This window comes from Sinohyriopsis cumingii, chromosome 2 (genome assembly GCF_028554795.1).
Source record: "Sinohyriopsis cumingii isolate HCF-2022 chromosome 2, ASM2855479v2, whole genome shotgun sequence".
Classification (NCBI taxonomy): domain Eukaryota; kingdom Metazoa; phylum Mollusca; class Bivalvia; order Unionida; family Unionidae; genus Sinohyriopsis; species Sinohyriopsis cumingii.
The window spans coordinates 75,274,183-75,295,479 of NC_142962.1; the positions used below are offsets into that span (position 1 = coordinate 75,274,183).

At 34.9% G+C, this 21,297-nt stretch overlaps 1 protein-coding gene and 1 long non-coding RNA gene across 4 annotated transcripts; one reads left to right on the forward strand and one right to left on the reverse strand.

Moving 5' to 3' along the window:
- Positions 1-3,212: 3,212 nt before the first annotated feature.
- LOC149805206 (uncharacterized) lies at positions 3,213-9,611 on the forward strand. Of its 2 annotated transcripts, XR_016418280.1 has the most exons (3): positions 3,213-7,571; positions 8,283-8,322; positions 9,098-9,611. It is a non-coding gene; the product is annotated as an uncharacterized LOC149805206 (long non-coding RNA). The 2 variants fall into 2 exon arrangements; XR_016418276.1 differs by lacking the exon at positions 9,098-9,611 and having other exon boundaries at positions 8,283-8,818.
- An 807-nt stretch (positions 9,612-10,418) lies between these two features.
- On the reverse strand, positions 10,419-20,679 carry LOC149805207 (uncharacterized). 2 transcript variants are annotated; one of them, XM_089948381.1, is made up of 3 exons: positions 20,531-20,567; positions 17,062-17,168; positions 10,419-16,308 (listed from the first exon to the last, which is right to left on the reverse strand). In XM_089948381.1, exon 3 carries the CDS (start codon positions 16,286-16,288, stop codon positions 15,230-15,232), a length of 1,059 nt encoding a protein of 352 aa, XP_089804507.1. In that variant the 5' UTR covers positions 16,289-16,308; positions 17,062-17,168; positions 20,531-20,567; the 3' UTR covers positions 10,419-15,229. The 2 variants fall into 2 exon arrangements, with proteins under 2 accessions (XP_089804507.1, XP_089804502.1); XM_089948376.1 differs by lacking the exon at positions 17,062-17,168 and having other exon boundaries at positions 20,531-20,679.
- Positions 20,680-21,297: the final 618 nt, after the last annotated feature.

Sequence of the window (21,297 nt, forward strand, 5' to 3'; positions counted from 1 at the left end):
CATATATGTAAAACATCACGTAACACAAAACATCGACTGAAATTAATCCGCAGTGTTTTGTCAATACTATTGTACATACAAATTGATCTGATCTAACTTTAGGAAGAAAACTATTATCTTCGTGCAAGTTATAAACAAGCTAGCAATAATCAGGCACGGTTCCAGAAATATCGTCTGCTTGTTTGTTCTTTTGTGTTTACTTTGGGGAGCGATTAAACAAATTGGCAAGGGTACTCTGGAACGGAATCCCTGGTGGGGACCCGGGTGGCCAAGCATCCCCTCACGAAGATCACGCATTTTAAGCGTTTTTAGAGCATAGTTTTATGGTTAGGTCATTACGCGGTCCTATGTCCCACCCACCGCTATTCCGCCTCTGATAGTTACTGTGCTAATGTGAGATTCGCGGCAAGTTTCAGTCGTGTTATTAAATTAATTCTATTACACTGTTTATAGCCCACACTTCCTCTGTTTACATGCAAGAATAACTCGACAGGGTGTGCTTGTTATTCCATATTTATGTCACGTAAGCAATGCATTCAATGACCCTTACTTATCTGATCGGTGTAGATGTAGAACGTGAACAATGAGTATTTACCAATAGACCCTTAATGACCTTTGCATACATAAACACATTTGCCTGTGCTCAAAATCACGCCGTTACAGTTATATATAAAAAAACGAGACTTTCCAGACATTATACATGAGTTATATAAAGATGAACGACATGCCTCTGTGCATATTGTATGTATGCCTAATGCATGGCGTTCTACAAATGTTGCAAGTCTCATATAACTTATTTTCACGTGGGCGATCTGTTTTCGCATGACTCTCCCATATTTGAAGACAGTGAACGAAATAACACGTATCCTAGAGCATGATCTCCGAATGGGAGCCCGCATAGTTATAAATAGTACGGACTTTCCAAACATTATAAATAGGTTATTCAAACATTGTGATGTAATGTGATGTGATTTTGATTTTTAACGTAGCTTTAACAATTTTTCAGTCATATCGCTACGATGTCTGCAATGTGGCAGTTTCTAGTGATGTCTATCACTGAGGCATCATGCCGCAGATATGTAGCATGATGTCCCACCCAGTCACATTATCCTGACACCAGGCCGACCAGTCCTAACACTAACCTCTTAATGCAGAACTCCAAGCGAGGCAGCTGTTAGTACCATTTTTTAAGTCTCTGGTATGACTCGGCCGGGGATCGAACCCACGACCTCCCGCATCCGAGGCGGACGCCCTAACCACTAGGTCACCGGAGCGGTCAAACATTGTATGTATGTATGTATGTATGTATGTGTGTGTGTATTTATATGTATGCATGTATGTATGTACGTGTTACAGCTACACATTTCCTTCCGCCATTTCTAGCAGAGTAAAATTATGAAGATAAAACTTTCTGAATAAAAGTGAAACATGTACTCCTATTAGGTGGAGAGAGAAGGAACATTTAAAACAAGGGCTTGAAAAGGTATACGTTCTTTATATTGTTTATATGCTAGTGATAATAACGTGCGATAAATAATATAGTCATTAGCGATTAGAAAACACTTTGTTGTCCGATCCCTGTGTCAATTTTTTTTCAGTTTACAGTCAATGTCAGGTGAATTAATTGGAGGTACTGTAACACCATTTGTTTCAAAGATTTATTACGCCTCTCTCTTTAATACAGTATTATATAATATACAAATAATATCACAAATACAGTATTATATAATATACAAATACTATCTTAAAGACAGTAATATAAGCTATATAAATACTATCTTTAATACAGTATTATATAATATACAAATAATATGATAACTACAGTATTATATAATATACAAATAATATGATAACTACAGTATTATATAATATACAAATAATATGGTAACTACAGTATTATATAATATACAAATAATATGATAACTACAGTATTATATAATATACAAATAATATGATAACTACAGTATTATATAATATACAAATAATATGATAACTACAGTATTATATAATATACAAAAACTATCATAAATACAGCATTATAAGCTATACAAATACTTTTATATAATAATAGTATTATAATTCTTTTCTGCTTTCATGAAGGTAGCAACACAATATCCAGCTATTTTTTTAAAATCTTCTGTAGAAGTTTTAAGTAAAATGATAGTGATATAGTAAAACACAAGTTATCAGCGTTTGCCTAACAAAGACATCTGACTTTAAAATATTACACAAGATAAATAATTAGTGTGTGCTTTTCTTTCTTTCTTTCTTTTTATTTTCTTATTATTCAAACTTAAACATGACGCATTAACGAGGATCTCAAAACGGATGTGAAGGGGAATTCATTGTGGGTGAAATAATATGGTAGTAAGGGATACTGGAAATTTCGTAGTTTAAGGATATTACTTGACTTCTTCGCCTACTATTGTTTAATGATTAAAGATATGCATATATTAATGATTAAAGATATGCATATATTTGTGAATTAAGTGTTTCTGTCCGGTCTTGTTCTTGAAACTGATGTGAGACATGTTCAGTATCTAGACCAGGGGTACACACAGGACCGACAAGAGGGGAGAGAGCAACCGGGGATATATCCCCGAGGCCCGGTTCCGTGAGGGGTGCCGGGTTGAACAACACTTGATTTTAACATGAACTAGGAGAGGCCAGGGTGTTTCTTAATACAGGGCAAAGGATCGCTCTATACGGCCCATGGTACACAATTCGGATGTTTGCAATGGCTGTAACTGACCTTGACTGGATCTAAGTGGCCCACCCTCGTGTAGACAATGAAATACTAATTGTGAGTTACGATCGAGAGCTAGCCACCCACAGCAGTAGACGCGCTTGACTTAAAAACGGCTTTGTATCAACCATTCAGAATTGGATCAAACTGTTTAGTACACACGCTTTCCAGAATTATCAATAGTGTCAAAAATTACCTTCAGACCTGAAACATGCATGTCTGAATTTGGGGCTGGGGTGTATCAGCTTCTTCTGTTATGAGTCTGCATTTACTTGTCAAATCAAGTAATTGATATTTGTATGCCTTTTTTATTATAGATATCCAAATATGTTAACCTTTTTACTCTACATGTGTATTTTATTTTGTATGAATTTTTATGCCAGGCAAGCTAAAGCGGTATCAAATTCATGCATACGAACTGTCCCGTCGGTCCAATAGATTACAGATGCTTCCATTTCTGCTCAAAACGCAACATACTTTCTTTCAGTGTTCAACAAATGTCCTGAGACACCTAAACTTACATGCAATGAATATTTTTATACTGGCTTAAAACATTTTGACATAAAATAAATGCAGAATTATTTTGCAGCAACTCATTTAGTCACGAATCTGAATAGCTAACCAATGAATCAACGCGGTTCCTAAACATGTTTTACGAAAAGAGTTTTCCGCCAACTTTTACAAGAATTTGTTTGTTCTCCACCAGCTTTTACGAAAAGGCGGAGAGAGAGAGAGAAGAGCAAAGAAAGGAAGTTCAATCCTCTTGAAAGAGGTGTCACTTGATGATGTTGTAAATACAGCTATATGTTGGGGAAGCTTGGCATGAGAGAGTACACGGGGTCGAGCTGTAAAGACAAAAGTCGGTTTAAGCTTCTGGCCAGCAAAACTGGTGTCAGCCCGTGGCTGGGGCTTTATATACCAGTTTCTTAAAACAACGCCAAATATGGCGCGCTCCTAGCTCCTTGCGAAGGCCAGAATCTCAAGTGAGGCTTCGTAGTCTCTTACAGATTATCGTCTAGATCTATGTACGTCATTAGACAGACAATTCTACAACGTCAGCGCGATTAGTAATAGCTTATGATTTTTCTAGGTTTTCGCAATGCGGTACTTTACATGTAGTTTTTTTGTGTGTGCCGACTTTAGGAGACAAGGGAAATGTATGTATAGACGGTTCGTACTTGATCATAAGGGCGCAATCTGTATTAAGTAGTATATAATTGTAATACCGAAATATATGGATTCAATCTCAATATATTTGAATAGAAATTTACTTTCAATATAATTTATCAACTTACTTTAAATACCATTTAGAGAAAATTTCAATCTTGTTACTTGTACTAAAAAATTCTGTCCCAATAATACCCTCCGGTTCATTTGAGCCGAGTCCTCGAGGCTCGAGAGAAAGAAAACAAAATTACATTCATAAATAGAATGTAAAAAGTGACAGATAAAAACATACAATAATAAACAATAATAGAACAATGTGAGAAATACTTAAGTTCAAAAATACATAAGATAAACACTGCAAATACCGAGTAACATACAAAATATACAATGAGAAAAACAATGCAAGTATTCAGTGAAATATCAAAGGAACATTGAGGAAGAAAAAAAATAACCCACTACAAAATACTCAGTAAAATACAAAATTACAAAGAGAAAAAGCACTGAAAAATGCTCAGTAGAAGTATACGCAATCTACTTCTTCGACTAGGTTTATTAAATAATTATAACACTAAAATTAACATGCTGTTCTTGTTATCTTTAATTATTTTTTTGGATGTTATTTTACTCTTTTTTGTTATTTTTTTATAAAGAATTTTCTCTGTGTAACATCAGCATAACATATTTTTGGGTGACTACGGTTATTATTTTGCTTCAGCCAAGTGTTGTGAAAAGAATTCCCGTTCTTATGGATAGTACTAGTGAGCCGATGTTGAGTGCATCTTCCTATTGCATAGATAATATCAACAAGGAAATACCAGCAACAATGAAATAAAAATAGTTGCGAAGAGAATGTCCAGAATTTGGTATTAACCAAGAGTAAGGAAAGTAACAATTTTAGTGTTGTGTTAGTCCTATCCTAATAACCATAAAGTATATTCACTTGCAATCAGACCTTGAACTGCGTATGTATGAAATAGAAATCGTATCTAACATAAGAGCAAAAGTGAAAATATCATTATAATCTATCATTATAATCTTAAGACTGGTTGGTGTGGTCAAGTACAACTTTGAAATGGGTGTGTATTGCCCAAGTTACATATGACGTAGCAAAGAGAATGTATCGCCGTTATCGTTTCAAACAAAGTAGACGCAGAAGTTGGCCGTATGTAGGCCAATAGCTACTCATATCTTATGAGAGCTGTTCAACGCGGAAAACTCGGTTTCGAGTAATCGCTCTGACACTTTGACTAATTTATCATTTTAGCATACATATATAATGAACAACACGACAACATCAATCGATGTTGCCTAACCAGGGAAGGTAGCACCTCTTCTGACTGGTTTGAAGGCATTAGACCCGTTTCTATGGCGTTATCGCCGTGAAACAATACCATAAGGTATACACTCATACGATTCGTATGAAAACATAAGAGAGAACCCTCAATAACATTATCGAACCCTATTGGGCTGACACAATAAACATCTGCATCAATATGTTCGAGACGGCTAGGCGGAAATTACAATTCTCGATAAGATAGGCGAATACGGTACGACATTGTTATATGTGTAGGCTACGAAACGTGTATACGGTGGTTTCAGATTTCAGTACGAACAGGTTTGATGTAAAAGCTTAGTCTGGGATGCAAGTTCAAGTCGGTATGTTCATTCACTCTGTAGTGGAAACCTTAGTTAGCGCGATGAGTGTTGCTGAAGTAGGTGTATAGAAAGTGTTATTGTTGCTAAATAAGACATTAAATACAGCATAAATTATATCATTTTGTTTAGAAATAGTTTGAAATTATCGCACTAACCTTGTATTTTTTTTGTAAGTCAAGATACAAAATACGGTATAGCAAAAACATACCTGTGTGAGAATTACCACAGTCCAGAAATATTCTCCTTATGAAACCAATTGTATATTAAATGAATAGTAAACAATACACTTATTGTCTTTAATATAGAAAGAGTTCAAATTGTAAAAGTTCAAGTCACTATCAGTGGAAAGGAAACTGTCGCTGCTACTGTCGTTGACTTGGGGCCTGGCGGAGATGTCGCTGTTGGACCCATGGAAATATCTTTTTTGGCATGGATAAATGTATTTCAGACTGGGTTGTAAGTAGCTCGAATTCGGGGCTGGACTATGTATAGTATGCATTCGCCATGTCTGGAATTTCAGGTGTTATTTCAAGAAGAATTCTCACTGGCAATGTATACATTGTATACTTGTAATATGTTCGTTGCCTTTGTAATGTTTCTGTCGCTGATGTTTCAGAACAAACCCTTCTTATTGAGCGAAAAGTACGAAAATCACAGAAGAGTTGTCAAGTCGTTCCGGAGTTCATGTAGCGTAGCTGGGCGGCGTGACGTCTGATGGTCGCAAAGGTTTTTGGCGCGAGTCTCACTCGTGAAACATCATTATGCGGAGTGACACCTTTATCCATGTTATCATCCCTTCGTTCTATTCTCCACCAACTTTTACGATGATGAAAAAAAGAAGGAAAGTTCAATCCTCTTGAAAGAGGTGTCACTCGACGATGTTGTAAATACAGCTATATGTTGGGGAAGCTTGGCATGAGAGAGTACACGGGGTCGAGCTGTAAAGACAAAAGTCGGTTTGAACTTCTGGCCAGCAAAAACTGGTGTCAGCCCGTGGCTGGGGCTTTATATACCAGTTTCTTAAGACAACGCCAAATATGGCGCGCTCCTAGCTCCTTGCGAAGGCCAGAATCTCAAGTGAGGCTTCGTAGTCTCTTACAGATTATCGTCTGCATCTATGTACGTCATTAGACAGACAATTCTACAACGTCAGCGCGATTAGTAATAGCTTATGATTTTTCTAGGTTTCCGCAATACGGTACTTTGCATGTAGTGTTTTTTATGGGTGCCGACTTTAGGATACAAAAGTAATGTATGTATAGACGGTTCGTACTTGATCATAAGGGCACAATCTGTATTAAGTAGTATATAATTGTAATACCGAAATAAATGGATTCAATCTCAATATATTTTAATAGAAATTTACTTTCAATATAATTTATCAACTTACTTTTAATACCATTTAGAGAAAACTTCAATCTTGATACTTGTACTAAACAATTCTGTCCTAATACATGTATAGTCCTGCATATGTTTGAATAAATCAAACTTTCATTATTGCGTTTCTTATGTTAGTATACAAACCTTTACAATATTTCGTAATTTGTTGCAAGTCCCAATTTGTCAAATAAGAGACAAAACTATAGTCATACTCTCCTATATACAAACGGCTATTATTATTATTATTATTGTTGTTGTTGTTGTTGTTGTTGTTACTCCTGATGTTGTTGCTGCTGCTGCTTAACATTGTAGTTAGATGTTTGTATTCGTTTAGAGTAATTTTGAAAGATATCACGGTGTCAATTATTGGTCAAATCACCACTGGACATAACTGTTATTCAATGATTTACAATTGTTATTGTAGGGTTTAACGACAGTTTCCAGCACAAAATAGGCTATACATGGCGGCTGGTATAAATGGTAGAGGAAGAACGCGGGAAAACACCGAAAGGAACAACCGACCCACGAGAAGCTACTGGCGAGCTTTCTCACAAACCCACAATGGCCGAACCCAACACTCGAACCCACGCATGCAGATGTGAGATGGCAATGATCCGTAACGGTAAGCGCTTTAGACAACTCGGACACTCGGGGCCCCCTAGAATGATTTACAGAACGTATGAAAAGTTAAGGTATAAATTTATAGCATGTATTTCGAAACGTGTTCAAAATATTAGGCAGGATTTTTAGTTTGACAGACAAATGGGACAAAACTAAATAAACAAAAGAACACTAATGTAATATAAAGTGTGACTTTCTTACACAGATTAATGATGAAAAAGTCAATGGAACGCTGTCAAAATGTGCGCACCAACAATGCCAACTCTCTCTCTCTCTCTCTGCTTGATAAGATTAGGGCAGTGAACTTTACAATTTTTCATATTTTAGTGCTGAAATAATATTTTCAAATTTGTTAAAAGTTTAAAGGGAAACCTGTCAGTAGATATAAATGGGTGTAAAGCTATGTGCTTGACTATTGTGTAATAGGTTAATTTCATTTCTTTCTTTCTTTCCTTATTTAGGAGAGCACTGTAATAATGGATGATTTAAATGTTAACGTATTGGTTATGTATATTTGATTTAATTATACGTGATTTAACACACACACACACACACACACACACACACACACACACACACACACACATATATATAAATTTAATTGTTTGTTTATCAGTTTTTATTTTTATTTTAATTTCTTATTTTTTTATTATTTTTCATTACATGCTAATGTAAAGTAAATTTATTCACTGGAGATGATACTTTTTTCCAGAAAATAGTTTGACCTTGACTGGAATTCGATTCTTAAAACCGTAAGTTCATAATTTTTTCATTTTTACAGAGTATCCCTGGGAAATAAATTATTTTCTTTTTTCAAAGTTTGTTTTCACTCTTTCTTGCGTTATTGTTTATTCCAGCCTAAACACGTGTCAGTCAGTAAGTTATTTGCTCGATTGTTGCAGAATATTACGAGATTATAATTGTAATTATGTGTAGTATGTATGCTTAATTATTATGATCGTTTAGTACGTATAATTAGCTTTGTAGTGTTTTTAAATTACATGCGTATTTGAGAAAGGATTTTCATTATTATGTAGAGAATTGTGTAGATTGTAGCCTGTGGTCAGAATTAATGTTTTAATTCGCTATTAAGTTACTTCGCAGTAAACTAGTGCATTTATTCATGTGATATGTTAGAATGTACACATGCTTGAATTGTGAATTTGGAAAATGGTTGAAGTGTGTAAGATCAGTTAATATGGATGCATGGATATTTAAATATTTGTGTATTTAGTACGAGTTGTAATTTTTATAAAAAAAACGCGTCTGATTGTTGTGATATTTTTTTTATTATAATGGGATTAGGAATGTGTACTAATGTGACGCAGTTTATTGATGTATGCATAAGAAGTAATTGATACCGTGCTTTTATTACGACGTTGTTTTACCATACAAGAACGTATTAGTATTTCGATTTGAATGAATGCGTGACCGAAGAAATTTAATAGCCGTTATCTGATGATAGGCTGGATGTAGTGCGAGATGAGAGGTCTTAGGAAAATAGGTACCGTCTTTATATTTTCAAAGGAAGCTTTTTGGGGGGACAGAACTTCCGGTTCAGTGAGTCCCGAGTCTCTAAGAGGGGAGACGGAAGTAAGACTAGCAGAGTAGTCAGAGTCGACAAGTCTAGTCGGTAGAGAGTCGAGCAGTAGGAGGAAAAAGAGTCGAAGAGGTTAAAGTGGAGAAGAAGGATGAGTATCGAGGAACCGGTGGAGAGAAGGCATTTGGAGAAATTCGGGAGGAAGAAGAGAAGGAATAGGAGGAATAGAGAGAAGAATAAACAGACGAGTAGAATACAAGGACAGGTGTAAATCTATCTCACACTAATAATCAAATGATGCAATAGGCTATCACAGGATCGAGAAGAAGGGAGAGTACTCGGGAAATTTTAATCATTTGATTATTGAACTGTCATTAAATTGTTATTCGTTGAATATCACTTTCGCTGAAAGAAGAAATTTGAAAATATGAGTTATATGAAAAACTCATGCCAAAAACAAGAGTCACTTGCATGGGCTGATGTTCTTAAAAAACTCCAACATACCATCTTGGAGAAGGAGCAATAATCAAATTTTCCAGATGGTCATTGAGGTGGCCATAATGCATGTCAGAGTATCAATTTCATCTATCTAAGACCAACTGCACAACATCCAAAATCTTTCAATTAAGACACCATGTTGATATGACTGACAGTAGTGATAAGAATTTCAAGACACCCTCAGTGATCTTCATCTATTGGATAACTGAGGGTATGTCCGATAGACACCATTTTGATTTAGGAGCAGCTAGTCAGCATAAGAATTCTTTTAGCAAAATCTCCATGTCGATACAATCATCCATTCAAGAAAGTAACAAAAAGAAGGCATATGGCATGGCGACAATACTGGATGTCGTGTACTGATAAGATTTCCACAATAGCAGCCATATTGGATGTTAGATTGTTACTAGTTTCATTTACGACATCATAGGAAGTATTAGTAATAACCCAATGTGAATATGACAGCTAGCCAGCTGTCCAGGAGTAATAGCGATAATAAAACTTTCAAAATGGCTGTCTGGTGCTCATGCTGGATGTCCAATGAACATTATTTTCTATTTTTCCATGGGTCTATCAATGAGCATAACCCAAGGACAAGAAAGCCAATAAGAAAACTGTGACTATGTAAAATTCTTACATTTCAAATATAAAGTAAACCAGCTATTGGGTCACAGAGCATCAAGTGAAGGTCAAACTTAAACAATCTTGTAAAACTGGCCACAAACACACAGCTAAGAACACAAACAAACCTTCTTACAACCTCAGTATTAAATGACCTCACCTCAGATCATACATTTGATGAGATTAACATACTGATGTAAATTAAGTTTATTAGCTTGCTAGTGGCTGTGTCATTGTGGTATTATAAGCACTGCTAAATGATCAACATGACCTTGACCCTTTTGAACAAAAATACTACAGGTGTTTACTTATCTATAAAATCTAATTACTTGGCACATAAATGGTAATTATGTATACTGTGTACATACAGTTCCTGTTGATACTTATACCAAAGTTCACTGCCAATTAACCTACTTTGGGCATTTTTTTTAAAAATCGACCTTTATTCATTTCTCATGAATTTTGTCTAAATCTTTCAAAGTGTGTAGTTCTAAAATTTAAAAAAAAAAATGAGATGTTTTCAACTGAGAAAATGACCGACATGCATGTTATAACATGTTATAATCTGGCCTGTTGCTTTAGCATTCGCTCAAAATGGTAGACATGGAGCCTAAATTGTTGTATGAGTTGCTGCAAAAATGGGCAAAATTACACATCTGGCAGCATTTTTGGCTGCAATTCTCCAAGAAAGATGGAAACGTAATCAATAATAAAGCTATTTGTTGAGCAAAGCAATGCTGCAGTGAAGCTCACAAGTGGGACCATGAACATAACTGGCCATATACACTAACATCGTCCCATAATAGTTGCCAATGTCGCCAAGAGTTTAGATGATTCAGGTTAACAAGCAGCCTATTTCAAATATATCGTATTTGCCCAAGTCTTAGAATGTTCCCCGATTAGTGTTTATTTTAAGAGATATAAAAGAAATTAAAGATATATGGAACTTTTACTTATTGTTTAGTTTTTAATATTTGCATTTTCAAAACATTCGTACTATTCTGTATTTTGATACAAAAATTCTGCTGACACCCAATGCTACTGATTACTGTCTATTAATGGAAACAGAAGATGAAGTCACATCATGAATTTGATTTCCAGGAAAGTTCTTTCCTTCCTGACGCAACTGTTGCAAAATTCTAAAGATACATTACACCACACAGGAGATACTACCTTTTAAAAGTGCATTAACCAAAAAGTTTCAGTCAGACAGACATATATTTTGACCACTACATTTACAAACAACACATGCAAAACAAAAATGATTCTATACAACAACAAAGAATGTATGCTTACTATTTTAAATATCTGTATCATACAAAGAAAACGGTTTAATATATTAAAAATCAGAAACTATACCATGTTCTCAATTACCTGCATCATCCGGAGGGGCTTGGCATCATGTCAATTACTGATTAGGTAAATAGTTTCCATTTTCCATAAATTACATCAGGTTTATTTTTTTAAACTGCTTCTTTAATAAAAATTAAATCACCTTCCATTTCTACTGTTGTAGATTCACATAAACAAGTACATAAATGACTGTACATGCGTCTGAAATTATAAGTATTAAGCATCTTCCGTAGATTATATTTTCTATTTAACACGATATCTAATACTAAAATAAATACACAAAACTTTACATGATGAATGTAGCGTCATATATATGCAAAAGCAAAACAAGACATATTTTATAAAAGATACAATGATTGAAACTTATAAATTGTAGTAATTCGTAGCACATTAATATTTCTTCTAAAAGTTGATCTAATGTTGATAAAATCAAGAATATACATACATATAAGCAATTAACATAATTACAATGTCACACATACCTACTTAATAATAGAAAAATGTCCTGATCATGGTTTATTTACACATGATTCATGACAAACATGAAAATGTTTTGGCTTATTTACACACGGGATTCATGACAAACAAGCCAATCTCATTCCAGTTGGATCAAGAGTACAGAGCTGAATATAATGATGACCTCACCAGATTTGCTATATCCAGTAGCAAAAGACTTCAAAATGTGACCTGCCCATCTGTCATAAAACCTTACACATCATTTTCACCAACAACATTTATTCTGAGGGAGGGTTTTATGAGAAAGTGGTACCTCCCTGTACTTAAGCTGTGAGAGGTACCTTTCTGTGCTAAAGCTGTACAAGCGGTACTTCTCAGTGTTCAATCAAGGACTGCATTTGTCAGTTTCAGGCAAGATGTCCAAGTCTGGAAAAACATTTGTTACTCTATATGCCATGTAAAGTTTTATGACAGAAGGGTATAGGCTAGTAACCCTCCATTAAATTATGCCATGTAAAGTTTTATGACAGAAGGGTGTTGCTCATGCAGTTTTTGAAGCCATATGTGCTCTTCGCTGTGCCACGAACGCCCAGGACTATGCTAGGTGTAGGCTAGTAACCCTCCATTAAATTATGCCATGTAAAGTTTTATAACAGAAGGGTGTTGTTCGTGCAGTTTTTGAAGCCACATGTGCTCTTCGCTGTGCCGCGAACGTCCAGGACTATGCTAGGTGTAGGCTAGTAACCCTCCATTAAATTATGCCATGTAAAGTTTTATAACAGAAGGGTGTTGTTCGTGCAGTTTTTGAAGCCATATGTGCTCTTCGCTGTGCCGCGATAGGTGTAGGCTAGTAACCTTACATTAAATTATGCGAATTCAATCGTGTTTTAAATCTAAGTGCAGGCTCATAAAAAATGGTAGATAACAGAATGAAAAACTATTTACAAAATGTATTAGGTATCTGAAAAAACAAACTAAAAATTAAAAATATGAAAAGAAAAAGGAAATACACTGAGATCAATAATGAGCCAACATACTTCATCAATTTCATTCAACGTGATATACATTTTGACATGTACCAGAAAGTGAGAATGTTTTTATGTATTACTTTGTTATGTTCTCCCTTCTTTTATCATATTTACATACTTCATAATTTCATTTAAATGCAATGATACTGACTTTACAAATTAAGTAAAAAATATATGCATATGCAATCTTGTCTGATAATGTTGCACAATTTCTAAAACTTATTCATTTGAAAATGATGGACGACTGATGAATGTCACTTTTGTCATGACAATTGTACTTATTATCTGTCCTATCAAATTCTGGCTCTTTCAACCAATTACAATATCCACTTCTAGACGTAATACCGAGAGTAATATCTAGCGCATGTCGCACGACATACACTTATGAGGTACTAACACCATTACATAATCCCAATATACTCTGCACATACGTCATACGTGACAAGAGGTGATTTGCAATAATTTGTGATGTTACAATATCATGGTGTAATAATGTATTAATACAGCATTATTCATTTGAAATGATCTTTTCACTAACAAGTTAAATAAAAAAAAATCTGACATGAAATCATGTAATAAAACAATTACAGACCTTTGTTTAGGTGAATATACAGATTTGTTAACCTGTAAACCTATCACACAGGCCTCCGCTTAATGTCGGCCGACATCTGGGGGTTTTGTGGGTTTTTTTTGGGGGGGGGGTTGGCTTTATGAAAATTAAAGGGTTTCTATCTCAATTGTTACTGGTGTTAGTGTTTGAAATATTTAAAGCTATACTATCAGGCACAAAACATCCAACCATCAAAACCCTGCTTATTTTTTTTAAAGAGGTGGAGAATAACAGGCCCGTTTTTCTGTATTTCTCATTTCTTTTACAATAAACCTAAAACAAATGAATATGCAATGTACTACTTGTAATAGTATTTTGTTCCGATTCCTTTCTCTGATGTCACTGTTATTTAACAAGCAGTTCATTAATAATGAATGAGTTAGTCACGTGAAAAAAAGCCACTATTTTCACATTTACAGTCATGGAACACATATGTTTGTTTTAGAATTGCTTTTTAATTGTACATGACATCTTGACCAAATTATATTGAATTCTTTTACTCATTACTTTTTTCATATTTTTAACAAACATTAATTACTTCATAAACAATAAACTACAAGATATACGCTAACGTATGGAGATGTAAAACAAAAACTTTGATAGAAACCCTTTACCATTCACCTCAACAAAGGTCATTAACTGTAAATGGTATATGACCTCACAACCTAAACTGTGATATCACATCTCTGAATGCAACCTCAAGCTCTGGAGGCCGTGAATATGCTTCAGTGACATAAAACCTGAGGTTAAAAAGTGTTCTATTTAAAATAAAAGGATTCCTATACTGAACTTAAGCTAACCTGCTTGTTAAATGATAAAAAATACATGGGAATGCAAAAGATGGTTTTGTTGTTTTCAAACGGTATTGCTAGTAAAATTTCATGGCTTACTATCCAACAGCAGAATAATATGTACATTTTGCAACAGTTTGAAGTTGATCATAAGTCCAAAGAGTGATTAACTTCATCAATTTATTATTTTCTTTTAACTCCAAACGTACATCACTTTTGGAATAAAATGTGTCGAGTGAGAGAAAAAAAAACCTCATATAAACTTAAGTCTTTGAATACTTGTGGGTTATAATTTAGATATAATCAATATGTTTTAATTCAAACCATGTGTTATGCAGATTCCAGTATCTCACTTGCATCATTGCCATTTAGTAACCCCTATCTGCCTCTACCACCACCAAACAAGCTGGCTTGCAACAACTAAGAGTTTCACACAAAATGTCAAAGCTGATACCAATGCTAATGCAACCGCCTCCAGATAAATGATACCGATGTTTTACCATGCCTATGCAGGCAAGACAATACTTTGTTTGAGGAAATATAGGTAAAACTAGGTGTACGTGTAGTCACAGACATATATTAAAAAAATAGAAACAAGGTGAAAACAGATAAATGACTCACGAGAATAACACAGTAGCTAACACGTATCATACGCAAGTAACAGAAGAAAAAACTGGAAACAGCACTGCAACAATATCATAAAACATGAAGAAAACAAACACAGAATAAAAATGCCGGATTGTACTAATGGAAATCAGAAAATTATTCCTCATAGAACATCAGCCAGCCCTGAGCTGGACGGAGTCTTTGTGTTTCTCTGTTCTCGCTGGCTCCCAGGAAACCAGCTGCAAGTCGAAGCTGATACTGCTTAAAAGTGTAACGCTGATCATCAAGGGTCATAGGGGTAAAGGTCAATCCATATCCAAGATCATCATATTCAGGACTTCTGCTGTTGCGAACAAGTTTGCCGTTGTAGTCTCTGGAGTAGGGAAACATGTCACCTAGCCATCCTGATAATTCAACCTGCCCTCCAGAACCTATTGGTGTTGCAGTGACAATACGGTTCCACCAACTGATGTCTGGCTTTCCTTCTTTGCTTAATATAAATTTGTCCACGATTTTGTGTACTTTGCCAAACCACCAGTCAAGATCAGGCAGGAACTTTGACAATTTGTCAACTCTTTCTTTGATGTTCATGTAATCATCCAAAGTGCCAAGAAGACAGATTTCTGGAATTCCACATCCCAGTATGCATTTGTACGAAAAATAATTTTGCATTGCCTCCATCAGGCAACAGCGGAAAACCTGGGACTCCAATGGACCAGTTGTGCTAAAAGGCTTAGTCATCACATCAGTTATGTCGCATTTTGTGTTGTGGTTTATCAATTCAGCGATTTCTTCGACAAAGCCGACCCATCCCGTTCGGTTGTGATTGGGGTCACATATTCCTTTTGGCTTTATGTCATACTTGGTTCCTTCAACGACCAATTCTTTCTTTCCAGCATGATTAACAAAGGTCTTTCTGTTCTCCTCAGCAACCTGCTCATCAGAGAGGTGAGTTGCAACTCCTTGTATTATCAGAACCCAAAGATCATCTGGTGCTAGTTCAAGTCCAAGATGCTTATTGTAGGCTTCTATCACAGTTGCCACCAACCCATGTTTGCACCATGTACTTTTCAACGTAATGAGAGGGTAATTAGAATTACCTGTTTCATAAACAATGTTTCTTTCCTTTGCAAATTCCCCCGCAACCTTGTCTAACGACAACTCTTCAAAAGAACAAGTCCCACGTTTGACCTTTGCACACTCAAAAGCTGTCATGATTATTTTGCTGATTCAAGCTGAAAATGACATTAAACGTTATATCACCAAATGTTCCTGTATGACAGTGTATTATTATTATGGCATACGTATACTCTGATAAAAACAAGTAGAATATTTCGGACTAGTACCTGCTGCATTAACTATTCGATACCTGATTGGTCTTTCCACAAGTTCTTTGTTCTGCAATATGCATTTCCATTTCTGGTTTCAGACAAATTATAATATTCGTTTAGCAGAGTGATGTGGTCCTTCCTTCTTGTTAATTCTCACTCGTGTGTAATTAAAATATATTTCACATTTCTCATAGTTGTCTGTATGTTATTACATTAATTTATTATTCTTTCAGCCATTGGTCCATCTCGTCATTCATTTTATTCTTAAATTTACTCTTTTACTAACTTATATGCAGCTACCTCTGATTGCTCGCAGTTTTATTGTGCACTCCTTTTAATTAAAAGACTGACTGGTAAAGTTGAAAACTACATTACATTATTAATGGCAATCTCAATAATAAATATTTTGGAGAAGACGAAAAAACATTCGTCATAAAAATCCTAAGGCACAACGTTGTAATTCATTTAATGTAATTGTAGTGGATGAAGTCTTGAAAAATATTATAATTTGTTTCTACCATATAAATATTCACGATAAAAATTTTCAACTATTATAAAGATTTCATCGGTCAAACTTGGCATGAAATTTAAATCAGTCACTAGAATCTATAAAGAATACAGGTTATTATGGAATGTTGAGAAATATACATGGATTACCTCTTGACCTTCCTCTCGACGTTTCTATACTTAGATGTTCAAAGAATACATGCATTGAGACAGCTAGTCGTATATGTTACACTACTTTTTAGAGTGTCTAGCAATATCTGTTCCAGAAATAAATTACTATTAGTTGAAGACAAACACAATGCATTTTTTCTTCTTTAAATTACCAAAATAAGAAATAAAAAATATTAAGACAAACGCTCGTGTGCTCGTCCATCTTAAAACAAATGGCCGCTGTGTTGGCCAAAGTGGCTGTTTGGGCACCATCATTCTATTTTACGTCCAACTAGACTTTGAGATGATATGTGTGTCAAGACCACAGCAATCCTCTAGCTAGTTTAGGAGGATTATCGATAACAAACTTCTGCTAAAAGACAGATGGACGTCAGGCGACAATGGACAACTGGCCACCCTATTATAACTTTTAATCGTCGAACAGATGATGGTCGAAAGAAACTGTGTTGCGCTTTTGCAAGATAACAAATTAGGCTGATGCATGATGAGAAAAAGTAAACGTGTTAGTTTATCTCGTGAACAACCTAACAGCCAAATGCAACGATTTGGCCAAGAAATCTGGACCATTAGGATGCTGTTGATTGCATATCTGATGAAAATAATTGTCTCAAGCTTCTTCAGTTTTGAATCTTTATAAATGGCTGATGGCACATCAGCATTATTTGTTCAATAATGAAGGTTCTTTATGCCATTGCGCTTTTGGTCAACACTGATTCAGTACTGGGGGGTGGGGGGTGCTTATTAATGTTTCGCTACGTTTATTCAACCATGAACACTTTCTTTCAAATGTAGTAATATTCTCTTAAATGACGTTTTAAAAAAGCTATTTTTTTCCCTCTAGTTTAAGCAAAATCCCTCATGTCAGATGGCAAACTGGCATAAATTATAATTTTTTTTTTTACATGATCTTCATACCAGCAAGTGTTCTGTATAATTTGGTTGATATCTTCAAAGAGGTTTTTGAGAAACAATATAAAGGTTTTCCGTGTTTAGTAATGGCGGCCAAAATGAATAAACTTTAATACTTGAATATTTTCTGTAAAAGTTTGTCTAGTTCCGCTAGGCATTTTCTAAGAAAAGTTCCTAACAGTGTTGTATTCTATTGTTCGCAACAGAAAGCCACGTTTGATGATCAGTCAGCATCATTTGCATAAATTTGAACGGTCTGCACGTGAGGATGATTTCTCTCACGTTGGATCACATTCAATTCGTGTTTTTTGCCGGAGTCATTTAATGATTGGTTTTTCTTCAATATAAATAACGACAACACTATCTGATTGTGGGTAGTTATCATTGTGCAAGCTTGCATGTCCTTCATGCAGGATTATTTTGTTAGCTATTGAAAGCTATTCGCGTTAGGATGCCCTCTGTCAAACGTGCAAAACTGGTCCAGTGTTGTTCTCTATCGGACTATGCATGATGCAAGATGGCCATACTATAAACACACTTGGTCTTACGCCCGTGGGAGAAAAAAACTCGTCTGCCTTTACAAACTTGGCCCATATTATTGTTGTTGACCTGTACAATAAGCATGTCCAGTCAGATTGTATTCACACATGTAAAACAATGTAATAATTCCAATCGACTGAAACAAATTTTCTCTCAATATTACTGTACAAGAATCCAACTGAAGGATATCAACTAATTGTTGATGCGAAAAACGTGCGGAACGAGTAACTATCCGTGACAGTCATTACTCTGAAAGAAAGGTTAACTTTTCAGTAATATTAATAACTTTATTCAATTGCTTTGTTTCCATTTAGCATGTTCCATGTTTTATATGGCTGATAATTAACAGCTGTTATTCAAGGTTATCTCCCGCGAGCTATTACGCACAATGATATGGGCTTCGTAAACAAGTTCATTTCAGAATCAATAGTATGACCTTGTTGATAGTATCAGTTAAATGAACTTAAAGCAGTACAGCCGGTGACAACCACAACAAATTAGGGCGGTCATTTTATATCTTTTTCATATTTATATACTGAAATAAACAAGAATGAGTATGCTCGATTCTACAGTTGTGAAATCCCAAAATACTATTTTCCAGTTTGTAAAACGAAAAACATAACGTCCAATTTTCAAACTAGTTCAAGAGTAAGATGCCCATATGAAGAATGTTTCGAGCAAACAACACAACGCTTGAATATAGATTATTTCTTTTTGGAAATCAAACATAGCGAACTATCAAATAGATCGCATTCCTAAGTCAATATCCCACCTTTTTTCCAACTTTGTTTCGTGAACCTGCGATGTACAGAAATAGAACATTGCTGAATATGAGGAAACATTAATTAAAATTGCGATTTTCACATCTTACATCATTTTCTTTTATACATGCATATTTGATAAACATGAAGTTTCTTTTTAAAAGTTCTAACAGGGAACAAGCATTAACATGGTGACAAATGCGAAATACAATGCTAAATTTATTATAAGATCAATAAACTTTGAGTTCTTTATTGAACTGGGTAGCTTGTACGAGGTGAGTCAAGATATATATATATATATATATATATATATATATATATATATATATATATATATATATGAGACATTATCTGTTTACTGTATGCTTTATATATTTCTCTTCATATCATGTTTAAACAAGTGTAATATCCATTCACTGGCCGCGGCACCTGGGGCCATTTTAAATCGTTATGAACACAAAAATTCACGTGAAATTCAAGCGGTTAAAACTAGCCTGGTGTTTCTTTTTTTATGAACATGTTTTCACGCGCAGTGTATAATGAGAAAAGCAATTGCACAGAAAAGGACACCTTATATTAACGTATTCTGCATGACGTAGGTGTTGGGAGTGGGTTATGGACTTGATTATTCTCCCAAAATGTCACAACGTGCAATTAGTTTGATCTGATCAATGACGACAGTTGGGGTTAACTTAACACGGGAGCTTTTAACGAAGTAAAGAAGTAATCGTCCTAAACAAACGCTGTCACTGGCATTTTCAATAATTCTACAAATAAAGCAGCTGTCGCCGAAAAACTTGAAAGAAGCATATTTGGATAGAGACATAGTTTAAATCGATGAACATGTTTGATGCTTGCCTATAAAACACAATTATCCAAAATGATTTGACAAGAGCAGTCATTAAATTATATATCCATGAATCAAACTGAATATACAGTGTTAAACGAAATGTCATTTTATTCCTATTAACAATCTTGAGATTTTATCTCTTTTATACACATCTTTAGTTTTGTAACCTTACAAATGTTGACGATATTTAACACATGCCAGGGATGGATTAATTTTCAAATACCTATACTAAAATGGCTAACAAAACTTGCACACGAATTGCTACCCAGTTTTATTCAGACACTTCCATGGGAATGAAACTTTGTAACAGTCTATAGTGTCTTACCTGGAGAAGCTGCATGGATAGTAAAAGAATTACTGACACGATAATAAGCAAGTTAATACTTACATCAAGTAAACCATACAAAACAAGGTAGGCATGAGCGTGGAAACATTACGAATATTCTGTTGTGCATCTTTACTTTGAATTATTGAGGCAGTTGCATGTTTATATAGTATGACAACACACCTTGTAATTATTTATAGTAAATTACAAATAATGTTCGTGAGTTTTCCATATTGCGCAGTGTACCGTAACTATAAATAGAAGGGGCTTTCCTCGTCCTACATAGTACTAATATTAGTACCCTTACTCGTACCTCGTGGACAGGGTACTAACATGAGCATATAAGTGTTAATGTCAAATAACTATACTAAAATGGCAAACAAAACTTGCACACGAATTGCTACCCAGTTTTATTCTGTTGTGCATCTTTACTTTGAATTACTGCACTCTTTTAGACTAATAATAACACTTTAAACATATTCCTTGCATATAAATCCAATAAATTGAGTAGTCCTCTTATTTAATACCGGAAGTATGAAAGTCATTGTAGAAATAGTTGTAAAATCTCGTTTACCTTTTTTTAGCCGATATTTTCGTTTTGATCGTCCGCCATATTATTTCAAATAATGATTACGTCCGTTCTCGGCCTCGTTTGTTTGTGTGCCACATAAGGACATTGACGCCTTATTTGGAATGTAAACAAATCGTAGTAAAAATTTGGCGCCGTTTGGGTCGGAAATTCTGCTCATTAAAATTAAATACGGTTTTGTAATTCCATCAAGAAGCGATTATTCGCACTTGATTGATAATGATATAGCGTAGAATACCCA

Bases quoted from the DNA above. Each gene is read 5' to 3' on its own strand.
- LOC149805207 (XM_089948376.1), bottom strand. From the start codon at position 16,288: ATGACAGCTTTTGAGTGTGCAAAGGTCAAACGTGGGACTTGTTCTTTT.